Source organism: Panthera pardus, unplaced genomic scaffold (genome assembly GCF_024362965.1).
Source record: "Panthera pardus isolate Hobbes unplaced genomic scaffold, ASM2436296v1 HiC_scaffold_20, whole genome shotgun sequence".
NCBI lineage: Eukaryota > Metazoa > Chordata > Mammalia > Carnivora > Felidae > Panthera > Panthera pardus.
In genome coordinates, this window is record NW_026526766.1 from 83,861,458 (window position 1) to 83,882,564 (window position 21,107).

Consider the following 21,107-nt stretch of genomic DNA (forward strand, 5'->3'; position numbering starts at 1 on the left):
GGCCCTTGGCTGGGCAGCAGGGATTCACAGGGATAGAAAAACTGCTGCTCGCCAGAAGCTCTCCATCTCCACGAGAGTTAAGTTACAACCACAAAAGCATGGGTGGTCATCCTTCTTGCTTCTTTTCTGAATGATTTTTCCGATCATAAAAGTAATCCGTGCTCTTGGAGAAATCTTGTGCTTTCCAAGATTCTCAAACTGTGTGTTCATCAGTTTCCCGTCTTGCATCCCAGTCTCCACTGGTGTGGGCACGAGCCTGCTCACTCTCAGATGGGTGTAACAGTGTCCTCATGGGCCTTCCAGCCACCGAGCTCTCCCTGCGATCCAGCCACCATAGGACTGTCTGATTCATAAAGCTTTCTAAAGCCTAGATCATTTATTCACTCATCAAATGTTTAGTGAGAGCTTCGTGCATGCCCAGTACCCTGAGAGGTGTACTGGGGACAAGTAAGAAGGCCAGTGCTCAAAAATCTTGCCTGGCTTCCCATGGCCTTCTGAACGAGGCACTGTTTTCAGCCAAGCAATCAAGGCTGTCCATAATCTGCCTAACATGTAATTTTTCAATTTTACTTGTTATTTCTCAGCCATACCTTCTCTCAGCTCTTCCCAAACTCCTCAGACTGCACACAAGTCTAGATTTTTCTACTGCCAGCCCTTTGTTCATGTGGTAGCCTTCCAAGCTTACCCTGGACTTGTCAAAACTCCACTCAAGGCGGCTCAAAGTCTATCTCCTCTTGAATTCCACAGCAGTTGGAATTTGTGAATCTGGGTTATACTGGACTCTGGGGCCAGACAGCCCTGGGCTTAATTCCTGTGCCTCTAACTTGCTATATGATCTAAGGTCAAGTGACTTTAAACTCTCTGAGCCCGTTTTTACCATGCACAGAATGTCAAAATGTATTTAAAGAATCTAACCATAATACACTTAGTAAACAGCAGTCATGATTGTTTTTATTCTACCGTCAGAGAGGACCATATTCAATCTTGCACTGGAATTGTTGACTGGTCACTCTGGCCTAATTTGGAAGCTTTTTGATGGTCGGTAAAGCTTCTCATTCATCTCTGTATCATTTACAAGCAGTGCAGGCAACCGGTATGCCCTCACTAAATTGGGCTAAGTAAATAAATAAAAAATACATAAAGAACCAGTGCGTTTGAGTGCTCACTAGACATCAGGCATGGCGCTAAGCTCTTTACACATGCACTTAAGCCTCATGCCAACCTGGTGGGTACTCATTTTCTCTATTATACAGATGAGGAATCTGAGGCTTTGAGAGGTAAAGTCATGTGCCTGAGTCCACACTAAGCAAAGCTAAATTATTTCCCGTTCCCCAGCTTAAAATGTGGTCTTCTGCAGGTGCAGCTACTGGTACCGTTCACCAGTGGGAGGGAAGCACCTGTATGGCAGAGGCCAACCAGAACAGGGTGCCCAAGCCTTGTGTTGAATACTCAGAGATGGCTTCACAGGGAAACCCAAAGAGAACTCCTTGGGACAGAGTTGGAGGAACGGAAAACTCTAGATTTGGGTATAAAATGGGAAAATTCTGTTACATAACTGGCAGCCTGACAATTAACAGGCTTTTCCTTCCCACAGTTATTGCCTACAGGGTAAGCTTTTAAGTCAAAGTTGGTTTCTGATGCCTTCACATTGAACTCCTTTATTAGGAACGGTGCATTTGATTTCCAAACACTTTCCCAGTTTGGACCACTCTAGCACCCACAATAATGCTCCCTGCTCAGGGAGGATGCAGCCTCTCCCTTAATGGACCATTCACTGCATGCCTGTGATACAGTCCCATCTTTGAGCATCTGCATATATTATACTGTCCTCTCTGCCCAGGTCCCCTTCTCCCCACTTCATTCTCTCCTGACCTATTCCTCCAGGTGTCCTACCTATTTTTCCTGAAGAGCCTAGCTCAAGTGACATTCCAGGGAAACTTCCCTGACCCCTGGCCCCCAAGTGTAGCTCAGCTCCCTTTGCCACTGCACCCAGCATTTTTCTGCAGAATGCTGTCACAGCTAGTCATTGTCTGTCTCTGCCACTGGACTGCAAACCCTAATAGAGCAGGCAGAGTGACTGCTTTACTCACCATTATAGCCTAAACCCTGCTAGTGCTACCATGCCCAGGATAAAGCAAGTGCTCAATAAAAATGTACTGATAAATGCCAGCTGCCACAGCCACAGGAGAATCAGAGGGGCTGAGCGACTTAGCCAACATCACATCACGAGGACCAGAAGAGTTGCACTCAACATCTATGAGGATCATTAGGTAAGTTCACTACCTTTCTTTAGGACATGTGTAATTTTGGACAGAAATGGCATCATTGTGAGCATGACTGTCTTCTGGGTAATGTCCATATTTTAAACCAAGAGAGTGGCTAGAATTTATAGAGTTTCAAATAATCAATCACTTTCCCCAATATACACTTTCCTGAAACAGAACCGAGAAGATGTGTTTATTTCTATTTTTAGAACCTTTTATATATGAGAGCTGTGGAGAATTTTTGGTAAAATGTTAAAATCCTTTCATGTTTTAAAAACCAGTTAAAGTCATCTTATCTGAGAAAATCCCATTATTAGATACAGCTTAGCTCAAGAACTTCTGCTTTCTTTACTAATTAGTATTTTCTAAATATTGCAGGTATTTGATTTGGAAAGAGGTAACAGCTCATTATGCTAAAATGCCAATTACTAAAAAAAAAAAAAAAAACTACACTTAAGAGTTTTACATTTTATGATGTTGGATTAAAACCAATTTAAAAATTACTATAACGTGACATATAATTTTTTACTGAGCAATTTCAATGCCAGCTGCTAATAAAGCATCTTAGCTGTAAATGATAATTCAGATGCTTTTAGATAAAGTGGTGCATAAATATGGCTGGAAATTGATTTAGCTTCTTACAGAAGCTACTGAAGAATGACATATTTTGTTTAATACACCAGCTAATGTAGTCCTAAAAGCTCAAACAAGTGCCAGTTTTCACTCCTAAATTTGCTGTGGGAGATTAATGAAAACTTTATATTTTGCTGAAATGTTAATAATGGGCAGATGAGATGATAGGATTTTAGTAGAGGTCTTAAAGCTATGGAATAACCAGCAAGGCTTGTCAATTTCCTTATATTAATTTTGTTCAAGACTTATATAGCTGGAGCTGGCTCAACACACTAATGCTTCTTGCATTGACCTTCTACTCTCTAACAGTGTAAATTCATATCCCATTTGAGGATTTAGGCCCCCCTGTTACTCGGGTAAGTTCTGAGCCTTGCCCCAGATGATAAGGGGTGTGTTTGCTTTTATGATTAGAAGGGCAACAGCTCCTGGGGGAGTAGGAAAGGACAACAGCCCTGCACTCGCCTCCAGTACACGCTGCTCACCCCCAAGCAGGTCATCTGCCGAACATGAACAACTTCCGGTCTTCGGAGTTATAGAGCCATTTTTTGACAGAGGCTCAGGAGTGTCGCTGCTCGGAGGGGGCACGTCTGTGTGTACGGATCAGTCAGCCATATAACCTGCAACTACTGTCCCCATGCCAGCAGTATGCTCGCCTATGGAGGCACACTGGTAAGGATAAGGCAGGGTTCCTGATCTTCAGGAGCTTACAAACTTGCTACAGAACACAAAGAAAGTATTACAAGGCAGAGAGAAGCACCCAATAAGTGGTGCGTACGAGAGACATTTTACATCTAAAGACAAACATCCAAAGCAGAGCATTATACCAAAAGCACGTTTTGGGACCAGAAAAGTTCAAAGACTTTGTATGTATACCTTTACTGTTTGTATCCTTCTAGAAAGGAGTGAATCCAACCATACGCAGGCACTGTATCATTTGCATATTAGAATTATTACTATATATCAACTTCACATTTAAAAACCCACTTCTGTTCAAGAGAAGACATTTTTATCTACTCCAAGTAAAAAGCAGAGAGAGCCAGAATGTCTTAAAAATAAACATATATTAAAAAAACCACTCCCAAAGTGTTAATTTAATTGAAACATAACCCTTTGGTATTTTGTTAAATTAGCAATTAAAAAGGTCATAAGCAATTAAATGAAACAAAAGCCACACTGTGTTCATCTACATTAATGCTGAACTGGGTCTCCTCCTGAATGACAAGATAAATTGTAATGGTGCCTTCAAAGACTTCACAATGTATTTTGTCAAAGTCGGGAGTGTTAATGTCTCTATGTGCTATGGATTACCATAATGTATCGTGTCAAAATGCCCGAGCTGCAATAACTCAAAGATGTATTGTGATAGATCAAATTTTGGGGTGGGACCTAAAAGTGACTTGAGCACCGGAGCTCAGATGGACTGACACCAGGGTCTGGAAGAATGGCAGAGAGCCCATATGCAATTGGTAAAGGTTTGAAGGGCAAAATCTACAAGGGGAAGGAGCCTAGCTATGTGGGGGAAGGAATCAGGAAGGAGGAAACAGGAATGGGTATCTACCTTACTGGCAAAACCAGGCCAGGGCAAGAGGGGTCAGAGGGAAGCAGAGAAGAGAGGAAGGTGGAGGCAGGCAAAGTCTAGGGCCTGCAGCAAAGAAAGAGAAGGTGCTGAGAGAGTCAAGTGCTGGGAAGTGGCCTTGAGGCTTAAAAACACTGGGAAGAACCCAGAACGTAGAGTTCAGAGACGCAGGTTCAAATCCTAACTCTGACATCAAAGGTCAAGAGTGGGTCAAAACCTTGCCCGAGACACCATTTTTGGGAAGAGGCAGAGCTGGGACGGCTCTATTAAACCCGATCCATGTTCTTCCTGCTGTGCTTCTCCTTCTCCTCCCACCTCACCGCATTCCTACAAGCAGCAGCAAGCAGAGACGCTGGGTAGGTGGTAGCTGCAAACCCCAAACCAGTGGTTCTCAGAGAGGAGTCCAGGACCCACTGGAGGGAGTGACCCCCAAGAACCAGTCCAGGCGGCCATAATCTCAATACTATTTTCATAATATTAACAGTAAGAGATTATTTGCCCCTTTCATGCCTGTTATCTTATAAGAGCACAAAGTAATAATAATTAGTACACAAGTTTATAGATATGGTTCTGATTCCACATTGCGACTACCCTTTAAGAATCAATCACTTGAGCTGTGGCATATTAATGAAAATTAATACCCACTATTGTCTGAAAAGGCTACTGAAATACTCCTCCCTTTTCCAACCACGTATCTATGTTAGGCCAAATTTTCTTCACCTACTACAACTGGAACAATATATTATAGCAGACTGAATGCAACAGACATGGAGATCAAGATGTTTTCTCTAAAGCCAGATATTCTAGAAATTTGCAAAAATATAAAATGGTGCCCGCTATAGTATTCAGGTGATTAGCCAACAATTCATCTTCCTGATGGAACAAAAATAAATGCTCTTCAGAGAAAGAAAATGGAAAACAAAACAAATAAAAAAGAACAAAAGAAAATATAGCTATTTTCATAAAAACTTAACATGTAATGGATTTATTACTTTTTAATAAATTTGTAAATATTTAAAAATTTCTCAGTTTTGATTCCTAATAAATAGATATAGCTCAATAAATAAAAGCTCTTTGGGGTTCTCAATAATTTTTTTTAATTTTTTTTTTTTAATGTTTATTTTTGAGAGAGAGACACAGTGTGAGTGGGGAGGGGCAGAGAGAGACAGGAAACACAGAACCCCAAGCAGGCTCCAGGCTCTGAACTGTCAGCACAGAGCCCAACATGGGCTTGAACTCACGGACTGCGAGATCGTGACCTGAGCCAAAGTAGGACGCTTAACCAACTGAGCCACCCAGCCAACCTCCTCAATAATTTTTAAGAGTGTAAAGGGGTCTAAGACCAAGAAGCTTGAGAGCCATGCCACTGCCTTTATTGGTTCTTATGCCATGTTTTCAGTCCCTGGATATCCTTTGGACAATCACGATGAGACGTGAAAGTGCGATTACAGCTGTGTATGTGTTACATATCTGACAACAAACACAAATAGAAAGCGTGGACACACATTACAAGAGTAACAGGCTTGTTGTCAGGTGATCAGATCAAGGTGAATTATAACTAATGCTGTTTTACATTTAAAATATGTTTTCATACACATGATTTCACTGAAACTTAGAGGTGCATACGGGACTTCCTTTCTGACAAATGGGCACTGATCAACAAATCAAAGCTCAGATGAACTCACTGTATGCTACCGGCAGATGTCTTATGTTTATAGATACAAACTACACAGGAGTTTACACTTCATTTTATGGTTCAACGAGTCTTAGGCCAAGTCAAAAAGCTTGAGTCCAGTTTATGAGTTAAAACAACTTCAATCTTTCTTCTCCAAAAAGATCAATGCGAACTCTAGAACTCAACCAGAAGACGATGATGGCCTTTGTTACATCCTCTCCTTTAAACTCTCTGTAGCAAGTTGATCCTGTTGACTGATCGTATCAAGTTCACAAATAGGCCAGCACCAACCACAGCTGTGGGACTATACTAGTGCTTCAGGAACACAGGAGGATGGCAGGAGACCCAGACGATGGGAGGGGACAGGCAGTCCACAGAGGGAATAGTATGGGGAAAACATGAAGTCCACCAAGTGTGAGCACTTATATAGGGATCAGCAAATGTTTGCATTTGGCTGGAGCAAAGAGTGTATGAAGGGGAGTGGTGGAAAATAAAACAGTCAGGGTTGGAGGGGGATAAGTTCTTCAAAGGCAGAGACAGTATCCATGGCAGGACCTGGCACACAGTAAAATACTGCTGCACAAATAACTGACTAAATTAAGAGGAGATAAACCATCTTCTGCCCTACTCTCCTCCCTCCCTCCCCCAACACAGGGCTTGAACTCATGACCCTGAGATCACGCTCTACCAACTGTGCCATCCAGGTACCCCTGCCCTACTCTATCTTGATGCCTTATTGCTATTCCCCACATAGAACAATCACTGCACTTTGGCTAAAATGGACTTTGCTCAGGTTATACCATTTGGCAGAATATCCTCCCCACTCTTTAAAATGTATACACTTCAGTGTGCCTGGGTGGCTTAGTTGAGTATTCGACTCGATTTTGGCTCAGGTCATAGTCCCAGGGTTGTGGGATCAAGTCCTGTGTCGGTCCTGTACTGAGCGTGGAGCCTGCTTGGGGTTCTTTCTCTCTCTCTCTCTCTCTCTCTCTCTCTCTTCCTCTTCCCCTCTCCCCCACTCACATTCTCTCTAAAAAATAAAATAAAATATGTACACTTCCAGGTCTAGTCTAGAATCTTTCCTGATCTCTCTCCCGGAACCCTGTCATTCTGAAGGCTCTTGTAAACCTCTTATGTGATAAACATCTATATTCTGTTTCTACACAATGAGTTCCTTTGAGGGCAGGAACATTCTATCCTACAGAGCACAAAGTCGATGTTCAATAAGTGCCGTTGGGGGCATGAGTGAAGTTTGCTGAACCACAGCTTAACCGTAACAGTATACCTGAGTTTGTATACCACCCCCCATATTTATCTCAGTTAATAGAACCTAACACACCATTCCTAGTCTTCCATTCAGGCAACCCACCAAACTGGGATGCTGCCTCAACAACAACCACAACAGAGGTTAACATTTACTGAGTGTTTACTATATGCCAGACATTATGCTCAGCAATTTATTTTTTTTAAAGGCGAAATTTATTTCGTGAGAGAGAAAGAGTATGTGGGAGAGGGGGCAGAGGAAGGGGAGGATCCCAAGCAGGCTCTGCACTGTCAGCACAGAGACCAACGTGGGGCTTGAACTCACGTACCATGAAATCATGACCTGAGCCAAAGTCAGGAGCTTAACCGAATGAGCCACCCAACCCAGGTGCCCCACATGTTCAGCACTTTAAATACGTTATCTCATTTAATTTTCCCAATACCCTCATTTAATTTTCCCCAAAGTTGTAGTTTATTATCCACTTTTCACAGGTGAGAAAAATGAAGCTTAGAATGTCATCCGGCTGGTATAGCCATGCAACTCGTATAAGCTGGAGCTAGGAACCGAACCCACGTCTGTCTAATTCTAAAAATGTGCCGTTACCCACCACATAACCCTTTGGGTAAAAATGTTCCTTAGATGGGCTGTGCATGTACAAATCCTTGGGCCATAACAGTATCTAAGGAGAACACAATTATGCCTGGCCTTGCCAGAACAAAGAATCAGGGATAAAACCTAATTCTCTTCACTCTTTCTGTAAGACTCCAAGCTGGCTGCATAAGTGAGTCAAGGAGAAAAACTCTCCCTTGCTTTCTACATCCATCACATTTTTTTTTTTTCCAAAGGCCTTTTAAGTCCCTAAAGCCTCATAAGCCCCAAACTTCTCTTCTATTAAACACTTCCCTTTGGCTACTAGTCATTTTTGCTGGTCTCTAAAAAAGAATCAATAGGTGATATACTATAACACACACATGTGTGCAGGCATGCCCCTCTGTAGTAATCTCTCCAAAGCCGTCAGGATCACATAGTAGGATATGCCCTTCACTGAATGTTCCATGCAACAATCAGGGTAGGGATCCTTGCTGTCAGGGCCTAATTGATTAAACTCTTGGAGTCAGAGCCTTTCCACAGGGAGATTTCAGACCTTCAAATAAATCAGGGTAATCTTGTTTTATGAGGTGATCAGAAAGAAACAGTTTCCGGTTTGCAGAACTTCTAAAAAGAGTAGGACCTTTGGGCTCTGCTTTCTAGATCCTGCGCAGCCCTCCGTCTTAACTCCCAGCACTCTCACCCTTGCTCATTTCCTGCCCCCTCCATTCATTTATTCCCGAACAGGTCAAGCTCCTTCTCAAGGCCTTCAGATGAGCTGTCCCTTGCACTGAAACATTCCTCCCTTACTCACTAACAAACTCCTTTTATTCTTCCACAGGGAAGCTTTCTCCTTTTCTCACGGCCCCAGTCACCTGCTAGCTACTCTTTTATACTTTTTGTCGCACCTATCACAACTGTGGGCTCCATGATGTGCAACTCCTTTCCACCGCCTCAGCATAGTGGCTGGCCTGGAGGAGGATGCCATCAAGGTTCTGGGGAGGAATAAAAGAATGTGTGCTCAGAATGAAACTAACCACCTTTTACAGGTTAAAGCATGACTATCCAAGGGTCCCGACCATTGGTTCATTACAGGTTTGCTTGGATGTTAGGTTGATGACAGAATTCCTATCGTTTCCTCTTCCTCCAATGTGTCTTTGTTACTGTTGAAAACACAGGAAAAGAAGCCTGGGCATTTTTTGACAACTGACATGACCAAATACCTAACAACTGTAATATCTGATCAACACTGAGGCCCTCTCACTCTATTTCTCTCTCTCTGACTCCAGAGTCAGAAACTGAGGTCACACATACTGGAAGAACCCCACCTCCCATCTGGGAATCACTACAGAAATGTCACCTGATGCATTACCAAACCATTAGTCAGGGGCTGCAGGGTGGTCTCTGGGGCCAGGAGCTTACCAAAGGGATGCAAATCCCTGTGCCCTCACTTAGAGCCCATACAGGGTTTGTGGCTCGTCAAACATGTTTCCTTACTGCTCTAATGTACCAGTGTATCGCTTAATGAAAGTTCTTAATTGTAATTCAATTAATTACATACACAGAGTCCCCAATTACATTTTCCAATAAGACATTGGCTGTGGTACAGGTCTAAATGCACTTAACCAATTTCAATATATTAAGACCAATTTCCCTTGAATACTAATTACTACCTAATGATAAAATGAAAAGGGGGGAACTTTCAAGAAAGGGGGAGAGCGAAAAATGCAATTCATGTGGAATTTCTCAGCCCACATAGTACAATTCAGAGATTCATTACTGAAGAAGTAGGTGTGGACAGGGCACAAGTCTGCTTCTAGTATAGGTTAGCACTGTCTTTTGCCCTAGGTACCATCTACCCTTGGTGCTGGCCATTGCCAAAAGGGCCTGTGGGAAGTCTAAGAGCTAGTGGGAAACCAGGAATAACAGGGAAGGAAGAGGCCATCACACACAAGCAATGGACTAGCTGTGGTGTCTGGGCACAGGTGCTCGCCCTATGTCTCAGGCACACAGCAGACAAACACTGGAATGGTCAACGCTTGCCCTGTGCATTACACATCACTATGTGCTTTTAGTACACACAAAGTCGCTTAATCCTCCCAATATCGCCAAAGGATAGGGATTACCATCACATTTTACAGATGGGAAAACGAAGTTGGCAGAGAAGGACTTGCCCAAGGTCACACAGTACCTGTAAACATCTTGCGTTTCCCACTACAACACATTACCAACCAGCCCACATTAACTAGAAAGCAAGAGGTGCAGACACACAGGTATTCTTACACTGGGGATAACGTTTTTGTTTCATTTAAATTCTGTTAGCGTGCAGCAAGCAGGGAGTTATTATCCAATATATATGTGCAAAAACCTTCACCCGTACAAAAACTCCTTATGGTGAATGCTTTTCCCCCAACCAAAGCCAGACACATAGCTGGCTTTCAGCAGCAACTGAACCTAAAATCCGTACCGTGAACACCACAGGTCATTTCTATTTGTAAATAGAGTTTATTTGCACAATCACATTCCCTTTTGCGTTTAAAGACTGCTGTTGTGGTATAATAAAAGAGGCTTACAGCCTTGGCATTTAAGTCACATGACAGAAATTGGAGAGATTAGTAATTTGTAGCTGAAGAAAGCAAAGCCTCCAGAAGCCAAATGGAACCACCGGGGAGTCTCCAGGGCTGGCACAGAGCACACACAGGAGGAGGGATCAGCCCACTATGAATAAGCACCATGAAGAGGAGCTGGAAACACATCATGATTAACAAACATTCACTGCCTATGGCTGCTTCCTGCCTTCTTTTCTTATTTAGTAGTATTGGGCAGCGGCAGGGAGTGGGGCGGGGGGCAGCCCAAGTACCAGCATGAAGAAACACAGGCTTAGATACTTACCTAAATCCCCAATGGTCTTTAAAAGCGATCATGTACTTGTCCCCTGGAGCCCTACTGAGAGGCCTGGTGATGCCAGGGACTCAGGATGCTCACTCCATCCAGGGGAATAAACTATACCTGGCCGCAGCACCCGATGGTCCCTGCCCTGGGCGAGGGGTGGTGGTGGTCACAGTCCAGTGTAATCCATCCAGTGGAATCAGTGATTAGACTGGGGTAGGGAGAGACTCTTCCGGAGTCCAGGGAGTGGTCTGGGAGGCTTTTTAGGCAGAGCTGCCTCCTCTTTCGGTCTTCAAGGGCAAACTAACAAAGCTGAAAGAGGCTTCCCACAGACTAAGACCCAGAGACACTGTCCTGCCACAGTCCACTTATCTAGGTGACTGTCCACCTTGAGTTGAGGCCTTCCTCAGTATAGCCTTAACCTAAGGAAATTAAGGATTTCAGTAAGGCATTGAAATAATAGAAGGTCTCCTTTAAAGATCAAAGGAGGATGAGCTGGCATTTAGAGAACAACTGAAACCTCTGGATGGCAACTTCTACTTAGGAAATAAAATAATCAGATTCAACCGTTGTTCTAGACTTACTGGACAGAAAAGTTTTCCAGCCTCCCATCCCCACCCCCCATCATTATTCATGTGATCATGAGCAAATCATCCCGTAAAGCTTCAGTTTCTTCTATAAATTAAGGATGATGAGCACAGTGGCCTAAAAGGCTGTTATTATGGCAGCACTTGTATCTCATTTAATCCTCAAAAAACCCTTATAAAACAGATTCAACGACCTCCATTTATATAGGAAACTGAGGCTCAGAGAGGGAACATGATTTGTCTAATGTCAGAGGCTGCAGAGGCATAGTGCTTTCAAAACACTATGCTGAACTACTAGAAGGACAGACTACTGAGTGATCAAACAGTAAAGACAGTGTCTGACGTTTTCTTGGTACTCCGTTAAGCCAGTTTAATTTCAAGCCTAGTTCAGCTCTGACGGTGGAGAATTCCCAAGTTTCTCTCTTAAAAGTTGTGCAAAGAATAAGTTGGTTCACACTGTGTCTTTCTTCTAAGGACCTGGATGGGCTACCTATGTGTGATCAGTGGGTAAGTGAAAAGGTCACCGGCAACACGTGGCACAAAAAGAAACTGAGGCTCAAGTTTGGTGCCAGGATTTATATAGATGCTTGGACAAGAATGGAAGTCTTCTAATGTTACATCCTCTCCAATGTACTCATGTCTCCTTCTGGTCTGATTCCAGCTTCTGGCAGACAGTTGGCTGAAGGATGTAGTAGATTATCAGACAAGAATCCAAACTGGAAAGCTCAAGGACTTTGGCTTGTCATTTTCTTATTTAAGCCAAGATCCAAGCACAAATGTTAGCTCTCAGTCCCCAGGCAGACACTCTTGTCATATTAGCTTCATTAGCAAGCTTCTCTCTCAGAGTGTGTAAGACAATGGTCATCACAATTCTTAGGGTTGAAAATTTAGGTTATTTTATCAACAATCTCAGGGTGGGCTTTGGAATCAGACAGCTGACCGAGGATTCTGGTTCTGACATTTGTTGGCTAGCTAACTTTGGGTAAGTCACAACTTCTCTCCACAATTAGAACAGTATCTTATAGGGTGGTTATGAAAACTACAAGAGCATTTGTAGGGGCACCTGGATGGCTCAGTTGGTTAAACATCCAACTCTTGATTTCGGCTCAGGTCACCATCTCATGGTTTGTGTGATCAAGTCCCGAGCTGGGCTCCGTGCTGACTGCACAGAGCCTGCTTGGGATTCTGTCCTTCCCCGCTTGCACATGCATGCTTGCACACTTTTTCTCTTTGAAGATAAATAAACTTTAAAAAGAGAGAGAAAAAGAGAGCATTTGCAAAATGTCTAGCACAATGCCTTACAATAAGGCCTAAATAAATCATTAAAAAAACATCCTTTGATGTGGTTGATACAAAGGTATGCCCATCCCACTTGGAGAAAAACTGAAAGGCTTATATCTACCTTTACGGTCGTGTGCTTTACTTATAAGGTATGCATCTCTTCTGGAACCCCAAAGCATATATGCTGGAAAGTACCCTGCTTCCAAGTTCTCTCATCTTATGACACAGATTACAGACATGCCTGCCCTCCACTCCCCTTCCTCACTCCATTCTGTATCACTTCCTTCTCCCATCACACACCTCCTTGTGGGCCCCGACAGGTCTATGATTCCAGATCTCCACATCTGTGGCCCATCTGCTCTGTCAGCCACAGAATGCTGCTTTCATTATTTATTAATTACAGTTAACATTTATTGAGTATTTATTATGTGCCAGGCACCATTCTAAGAACGTTATCATTATTGAAACTCACTGAATTCTATCAACCTTATGAGGGCAGATAAACTACTCAATAAAGGTTAGGTAAATTGTTCAAGGTCACACAGCCAGTAAGTGGCAGGGCCAGAACGTAAACTGCCTTTACTTAGTCTGGCTCAACAGCATAGTCCCTTAAACAATGCATAATAGATGTTCACAATTTAGCTCACTTCTATAATGGCTTTATGGGGGTGCCTGGGTGGCTTAATCAGTTAAGCATCTGATTCTTGATTTCGGCTCGGGTCATGAGCTCATGGTTTATGGGATTGAGCCCTGCATTGGGCTCAACACTGACAACGTGGAGCCTGCTTGATACTCTCTTTCTCCCCCTCTCTCTGCCTGTCCCCCACTCACGCATGGTCTCTCAAAATAAACAAATAAATGTAAAAAAAAAAAAAAGGCTTTATGGACAGCAAGCTTGTCCTGATCAAACATACCAACAGAAGCAAAAAATCCATTTTTGAAATATTTACGTCTCAACCCAAATTTTTAATACACAGCTATTAAGCTATTCTTAATACTGGAAGAACAATATGTCTTTCCTCATTGGAATTTCTATTTAAAATAAAGCAAAGGTTGGGGCACTTGGGTGGCTCAGTCAGTTGAGTGTCTGACTCTTGATCTCATCTCAGGTCTTGATCTCAGGGTTTTGAGTTCAAGTTCTGCATTGGGCTCCACACTGGAACTACTTAAAATAAAAATAAATTAAATAAATTAAAAAAGATTTAAAAAAAACAACCCTTCTCTAGAAAAGGAGTAAATTGTTTTTATTTACTTCCACTTTATGAAGAGTAGTTATAATATTCCACTTTTTCAAACCACTGACTGCCTTGTGCCCTTTGTAAATGCGGGTGAGGGCTTCTTTCGTGAACACAGTGATTTTGACTCAGAGCGAGACAATTGGAATTTCTTGCAAATCCTTTAAGATGCTGAGGCTCACAGATATCACACAAGTTATTTAAGACTGTGCTCATGCTTAGAAGTGGAGTGAGAATAAGAGCCCAGATTTCAAAGCTTTATCTAACAATCCTCAGTGTCTCTTTCCTAGGATGAGCGATAGGCCTCATCTTCAAAACAAAGCAAAGCAAAGCAAAGCAAAACAGATTTGAAATTATGTACACTTTGAAATACTGTGGCGCAGTTAAAAAAAGAGGTGAAAAAAAGATTTTAAAAAAAGAGAAAAGACAGAAAGAGGTGAATTTGTATGTGGAACAGCACGTGGATTAACATGAAAAAGCTCTACAATGTATCGTTAAAATGAAAAGAGAAAGATGAGAACATTAATGGTAAGTTTGCTATCATCTGTTTCTAAAAAGAGGAAGAACAAATGTACGTGTACATTGCATACATGTCAGCATATATATGTACGTAGGGGGTACAGTCACATCCGTAATCAGAACATGCTTGCGTGTACACAGACAATGCCTGGAAAGACACCAAAGAAACTGGAAACCACTGTGGTCTCTGGAAGGAGAACTAGGGGAGAGGAGAGAGGCGAAGTTTTCACTAGAGACACTTTGTTACCTGAGGAATTTTTTTTTACGTGAATAAGTACTACATATCCAAAAAATTTACCAAGATGCTAACAAATGATATTTCCTCTTAATCATTTAACAAGGAGTCAATATTCTGAAACAGAATCCACTACAGAACTCCTGTGAATCAGTTTCCCCAGTTTGTTTTAGACTAGATTCTTTAAAGATGAAAGAAAATGACAGGGGGGAAGGATTACCCACTTACATAAGGTTAAAAAAAATTAGTTAAGCAAGTTACAAAGGGGTGTGCTATTCTAATTCCCCCTTTGGTGAGCCATGGTGTGGCACTGTACATGGTTTGAGATTTCAAATGTCACAAGGACTATTAAACTAAGAGCTACTCTCATTACATAATCTTTATCTATATCAACTTGACCTTATTGTTTGTTTGCATTTTCTTCTTAGAAAGTCATGGATGCTCATTATGGAAACTCCAGAAAGTATAAATGAAGTATAAAGAGGAACAAAAATGAATTACACAAAATCTTGCCAACCAGAGACCACTATTAATATTTTGACACTTTCCTTCTATTCTTTTTAACATAGTTGATATTAGTCCATATAGCTTGTTTTGTATCCTTGACATTCTTCCTCCTTAATATTACATCAAAGTTATTTCTCCTGTTATGAAAACTCTCGGTAAACACAACTTACAATGGTTGAATATTCCACATATTCTGAAATGACTGTTCCTTTTTTAAAAAAATTTTTAAATGTTTATTTATTTTTGAGAGAGAGAGAGAGAGAGAGAGAGAGAGACAGAGCATGAGTGGGGGAGGGGCAAAGAGAAGGAGACACAGAACCCGAAGCAGGTTCCAGGCTGTGAGCTGTCAGCACAGAGCCTGATGTGGGGCTCAATCCCATGAACCATGAGATCATGACCTGAGCTAAAAAGTCAGATGCTCAACCAACTGAACCACCCAGGTGCCCCGATGATTGTTCTTTTAATCTGCTATTGTGGCAAATTATCCTGACTGGGTTTTTCTAATGTTAAACTAACCTTGAATTCTTTGAATAAACCCACCGTGGGAATGCTATATTATTCCCTTAATATAATACTGAATTCAGTTTAATATTGTTTAGGATATTTGCATCTATTTAAATTTTCTGTGTTGTATGGTCTTATTAGGGTTTGGTAACAAGACTGAGACAGTTTCTTAAAATGAATCAGAGAGTGTCACTTCTTTTTCTTTTCTTTGGAATAGTTGATGTAAGATGGGAGTTATTTCTTCCTGAAGTATCTGGCAGAACTAGCTAGCAAAATCACCCAGGTGTGAGTTTTCTTTGTGGACAGATTTTTAATCATGAACTCAATTTTCAAAATAGTTACGGGAATATTCCAGTTTCCTATTTCTTCTTCTGTCAATTTTGGTAAGCTGTCTTTTTTTTTTTCCTTTTTCTTTTTAGGGATTTGTCATTTCATATACATTTTCACAATTTTTGGTATGGAGGTTTTCAAACTAATTTCATATTATCTGTTAATAACTGCTGGATCTGTAGTTACTAAACAGATAATAAACCTCCTTTTCATTTTTATTACTATTTGTTTCTGTTATTTCTTGTGTTTGATCCATTTTATCAGAGGTTTAGTAATTTATTAGTGTTTTCTAAGAACTTTGATTTTGATGTCCCTAAATATTCTATTTCATTAATTTATGCTCTTTATTGCTTCTTTCTTTTTATTTTCTTTATGTTTCTTTATTTGGTTTCTTTTCTAACTTCCTGAGCTGAATGCTTAGCTTATTACTTCTTGGAATTTCTTCTTTTGTAATATATGAATTTGAAGGTGGTAAAATTTCCTTTAAATATTGTAGTCCTCAAATTCAGATGATGTCAGGACAAAATTGTTCCTAGGTATTGATCTCCCTTCTTTAGGTTCAATCTTCTTCCAGATATAGAACATTAATTATTTTATTTCTCATGCTTTCTGATGACGTTAGGGTGAGGATTTATGTATTTTAATCAGCTTTTTAAAAAAATCAGCTTTTTAAGTTACCTTCAGTGGGGGAATTTGTCCAAGCTACTTAGTCTGCCTTTATCAAAAGGTGATGCCTGCACAATTTTCCAATATAGATATACCTTATTTGACTATTCTTCTAGTGTTAGACATCATAAATATCTAACAACTATCATTACACATAAATATTTTTTGCATTTTAGATTTTTTCTCCTTAAGATAGATTCCCAAAAGCAGAAATGCCAGGGAGGGGGTACCTGGGTGGCTCAGTTGGTTGGGCATCCGACTTTGGCTCAGGTCATGATCTTATGGTTTGTGGGTTCGGACCCTGCATCAGGCTCTGTGTGCTGACGGCTCAGAGCCTGGAGCCTGCTTTGGATTCTGTGTTTCCCTCTCTCTCTGCCCCTCCCCTGCTTGTGTCCTGTCTCTCAAAAATACATAAATGTTAAAAAAAAAATTAAAAAGGAGAAAAAAAAAGACACGCCGGGGAAAACATCTTTAGGTCTCTTGATACTCTCAGTTACATTAACTTGCCTTAACTTAGGTATTTGAATATGCCTATTTCTCCCTAGCAATAAGGACTCTTTCGGAAACACCTAGCTTATTTAATTGGTGAAAAGAGTTACATTGTTGCTTTAAAATGTTTCTATCTTAGATTGTTGACAGGGATAAACTTTTTTTTTTTTTTTTTTACTATTTATTTGAATTTTTGGAGCATTTGGGAATCCAATTAATTTTTATTTCTTTGCATATTTATATAAGATACTTACAACCGGCGGCAGTCTGTGGGGATACCAACCTTCTGCCTTTGAGAATTTGTTGCTAAGGGCAAGATCGTGTTTCACTATTCTGGTGAAATTTGTGCATGCCTCTCCAGCAGAGGCTGCCAGGGCCCCTGGTCAATGAGTAGTAGGCTGGTCTTGCTTAGAGGGCCAGTGGCATGACTAAAAACTGACATTCATTCATTCATTGATTCATTCATTCTTTATTTACTAAGTTCCACAGTATCGGCCTAGAGTGAATGATGAGCAAGTATTTGCTGAAATAATGAGGGACAACCTGGTATGAGCCAAAGATGTGCTCAGAGACTTGACAATCTAGTGGGGGAGATAATCAAACAATCATTGAGAAAAATATATAATTATAAACAGAAATATATATATAATGAAGAAAAAGTAGTATGCTCTGAGACAGAACCTAACAGGGCACCCAAATGAGGAACGGATTAGGTTTAGGTGACAGGGGACAGGGAGATCACAGGTGGCCTTTTTGAAGATGTGACATTTGAACAGAGACAAAGGGTGAGAAACAGTTAACTGGAGTGGGGGAAAGTGTGTTCCTCACAGAAGAAACAGCCTCTGTAAATGCCCCAAAGCAGGAATAACTGCAGAGAATTGGCTGCCATAATCTCAGTTTTCATGTCACCTGCCCCGTAAGTCAGCGGGAGTATAGAGGAGGGAATGGCAAAGATTCACAACTTGGAAACTAAAGAAAAAAATGAAAGAAATTAACCGAAGTTTTAAAAGGGTTTACAGCATAGCTCTGGGAAACACTACATTGCCTCCTACTAAGAAATATGCAAACAGAATTTTCTAAAACTAGAACTCTGAACAGTGATACTGACAGGGGCCAGTTGTTTTATGTACAAAATAGTCTTTCCTCAGAAAAGGCCTCATATTTATTTCTAAGCTGCTTCCAGGGCTGCTCCTAACTTAGGAAGATACAGTTCAACAGAAAAATATTAATCACAGAGTGCTAAACAGGATGCAGACTTCTTACCAAAATGCATAAAATCAATCATTTCATTTTGGGACACACTTTTGGCACGGAGGCTGAGCTCTGCCTTGGGAAAAAAAATCATCTCAAAGCTGCCAAGGGAAGCCAGACCACTGAGTGTTCCCAAACACAGGACTCCTAAGCATGTTTGCAACGGACAAAGCGGGCATGGAGCGAGGAGGCCAACGTACTGTTCTCGCGGACCAGGCAGAACTCCCATGCGCTCTGGCTCTCCAAAGTGCTTTCCAGGTCCACGGCGACATTGGGCTCACTCTGCTTCTCCAGGCGGTACTGAGGGCCTGGAAGATCAAAGGGGCAGGAGGAGGGGAGGAAGTCTGAAACAGTGAATTTAATATTGAAAAAAACAAAACAAAACACCCAAATACTGGCAAAAAGCTGATTTAAGCATTAGGAAAATGCTGGTCTGTCTGAGGGCTCTAGCTATCCAAGAAGGAAGAGTTTGGGTTTTGTTTTTTTTTTTTCCCCCACAACGTTCCACACACGTGTTTGTTCTATTATCAGCTCCGTTTCTGCTCAGCTCCCAGAAAGGCAGATGGCTTCTGAGTCAGACTGACCTGGAATCACAACAGGGTTACCTGGTTTCTCAGGTAGGAGGCAGGTAACCTACCCCCTCGGAGCCTCTGTTCCCTAATATGTGATGGGGGAAATGCTTATACCTTAAAGATTACTGTGACGATTACAGATGATTCAGGAAAAATACTTAGTAATGCACCTGCCTCATAGGAAGCACTCCTACAGAAGTACTTATTAATAATCACTATATAATAATGCATAATCAATTATAAGCAGGGATAAAGTATGTGTAGAATTCTAATATGATGACAGCCCCAAAATTCAAAAACATTTTAAAAAGCAGGTGAGGTTAAAAAAAATTCTCTGCTTTAAGGGTTACAGTGATAGACAGTGGCTGCTGATTCATGTTTTTGTTGAAACATTCATGAAAACACAAAGACACAGGTTCAATAATACTGAAAACCAGGAATACTAGCCATCCTGTGTCACACAGGGGGTTCTGGCAGATCTTAATAAAACACTGGGCATTTTATACATTTATTCATGTATTTCTTTGTCAAGCCAAATGACAATCTTGTTCTTCTCAGATAACACCTAACGGGTCCAATGATCAGATTCAAAAGACTACTCCTGTTGTTAATGGCTATTGAAAAGATTCGAGGTGTAAGAAACTGTCTTCTTATTTTGACTCTGAAAGGCATGTTTGGTCAGACAGAGGAGGGCTGTAAGGGATCTGAGGAAAGCATCAGAGGCCTTCCGGGGCTCCCGGGCAGAACACATATTTTTAGATATGTTCTTCAGCTGTTGTCAGCTTGCTGTTATTCACACCCAGTACTTCTCCCTCAGCAATTGAAGGCATTTCGCTCACCTCCTCCGTGTCATTCTCCTCGCCTATGTTCTATGTTCACTGAGAGCACTGCAGTTTCATGGGACAGTCCCTCTTTCCTCTAATTGGTATTTCATCAGCAATTCTCAGAGTTATTACACACGTTCAGTCTTTTTTACACTCCAGATAGCTCTTAAATTTTTACTAAGTAAACAATGCTCAAAATACTTATACAACTGTTTATGCAAATACATGCTCAGAAGCCTACATGATTCCTATAAACTCTAATATGCTACATTCAGGTCAACATTATACACCAGTTATATTTTCATTTCAAAAAGATTTAGCAAATAAAGGTATGGAAACACAGGTAATTCCTAGTATTCAATACCTGTCACTTGCCACTGATATCTGTCAATTACCAGGCATGTTTGCTGTTGATTCCTGATGTCACTGGTGGACGTAATCACAGAAAAATCATGCCCAGCTGAACTTTCAGAAAACTTAGTTGGCGAGAAGATTCCCATCCACCCTCTCCTTTCCCCTCCCTAACACCTACCTTTCATAGCTGTGGGCCTTTCAGCCCACTAGGAAGGGAGTCACTGCTGAACCTAGACGGCTACTTTCTAAGACGCTGGCCTGTCAAACAATCTTGGGCGGCCCCACCCCCAGTACCTCCCAGCAACACAATGGGCAAGACACTGACATCCACCTCTATGGATTTACAGTGAAATCAGGTACACAGTTTAGCTATAATAATTCATTTTTTTAATGACAGCCGAAATTTGGGAACACTCTAGATATAACAACAGGGGACTGATTAAACAAAATATTGTGAAATGCCACAGAGATATTAAAAGTGATGCTGCAAAAATACTTAATTTTATAAAACATGTTTATAATATGCTATTTTATGAAAATGGCAAACTATAACACAATATATGCAGGATGATTGCAATTGTGAAAAAATATAGGTAAAGTCACAGAGGGGAAAAGAGACTGCAAAGTTATTTCCAAAATGTGAATAGTGCTGGGGCGCCTGGGTGGCTCAGTCAGTTAAGCTTCTGAATTTGGCTCAGGTCATGATCTCAAGGTTCATGCCTGGAGCCTACTTCAGATTCGATGTATCCCTCTCTCTCTCTGCCTCTCCCCCAGCTCATGCTCTGACTCTGTCTCTCTCTCTCAAAAATAAATAAACATTAAAAAACGTGAATAGTGTTTGTACTGGATAGTGGGATAATGAGT

At 41.3% G+C, this 21,107-nt stretch overlaps 1 protein-coding gene across 6 annotated transcripts in view; it reads right to left on the minus strand.

Annotated features, from left to right (window-relative positions):
• Nucleotides 1-21,107, minus strand: part of MAPKAP1 (MAPK associated protein 1) — a 243,021-nt gene that overhangs the window by 44,359 nt on the left and 177,555 nt on the right. For 5 of the 6 annotated variants that reach the window (XM_019421134.2, XM_019421132.2, XM_019421131.2 and 2 more), the window contains one exon: nt 18,694-18,801. The exons of the other annotated variant lie outside the window; for it this stretch is intronic. In XM_019421134.2, the coding sequence (XP_019276679.1) occupies nt 18,694-18,801 (108 nt within the window). The remainder of the gene's footprint in view (nt 1-18,693; nt 18,802-21,107) is intronic. 6 annotated transcript variants of the gene reach the window in all.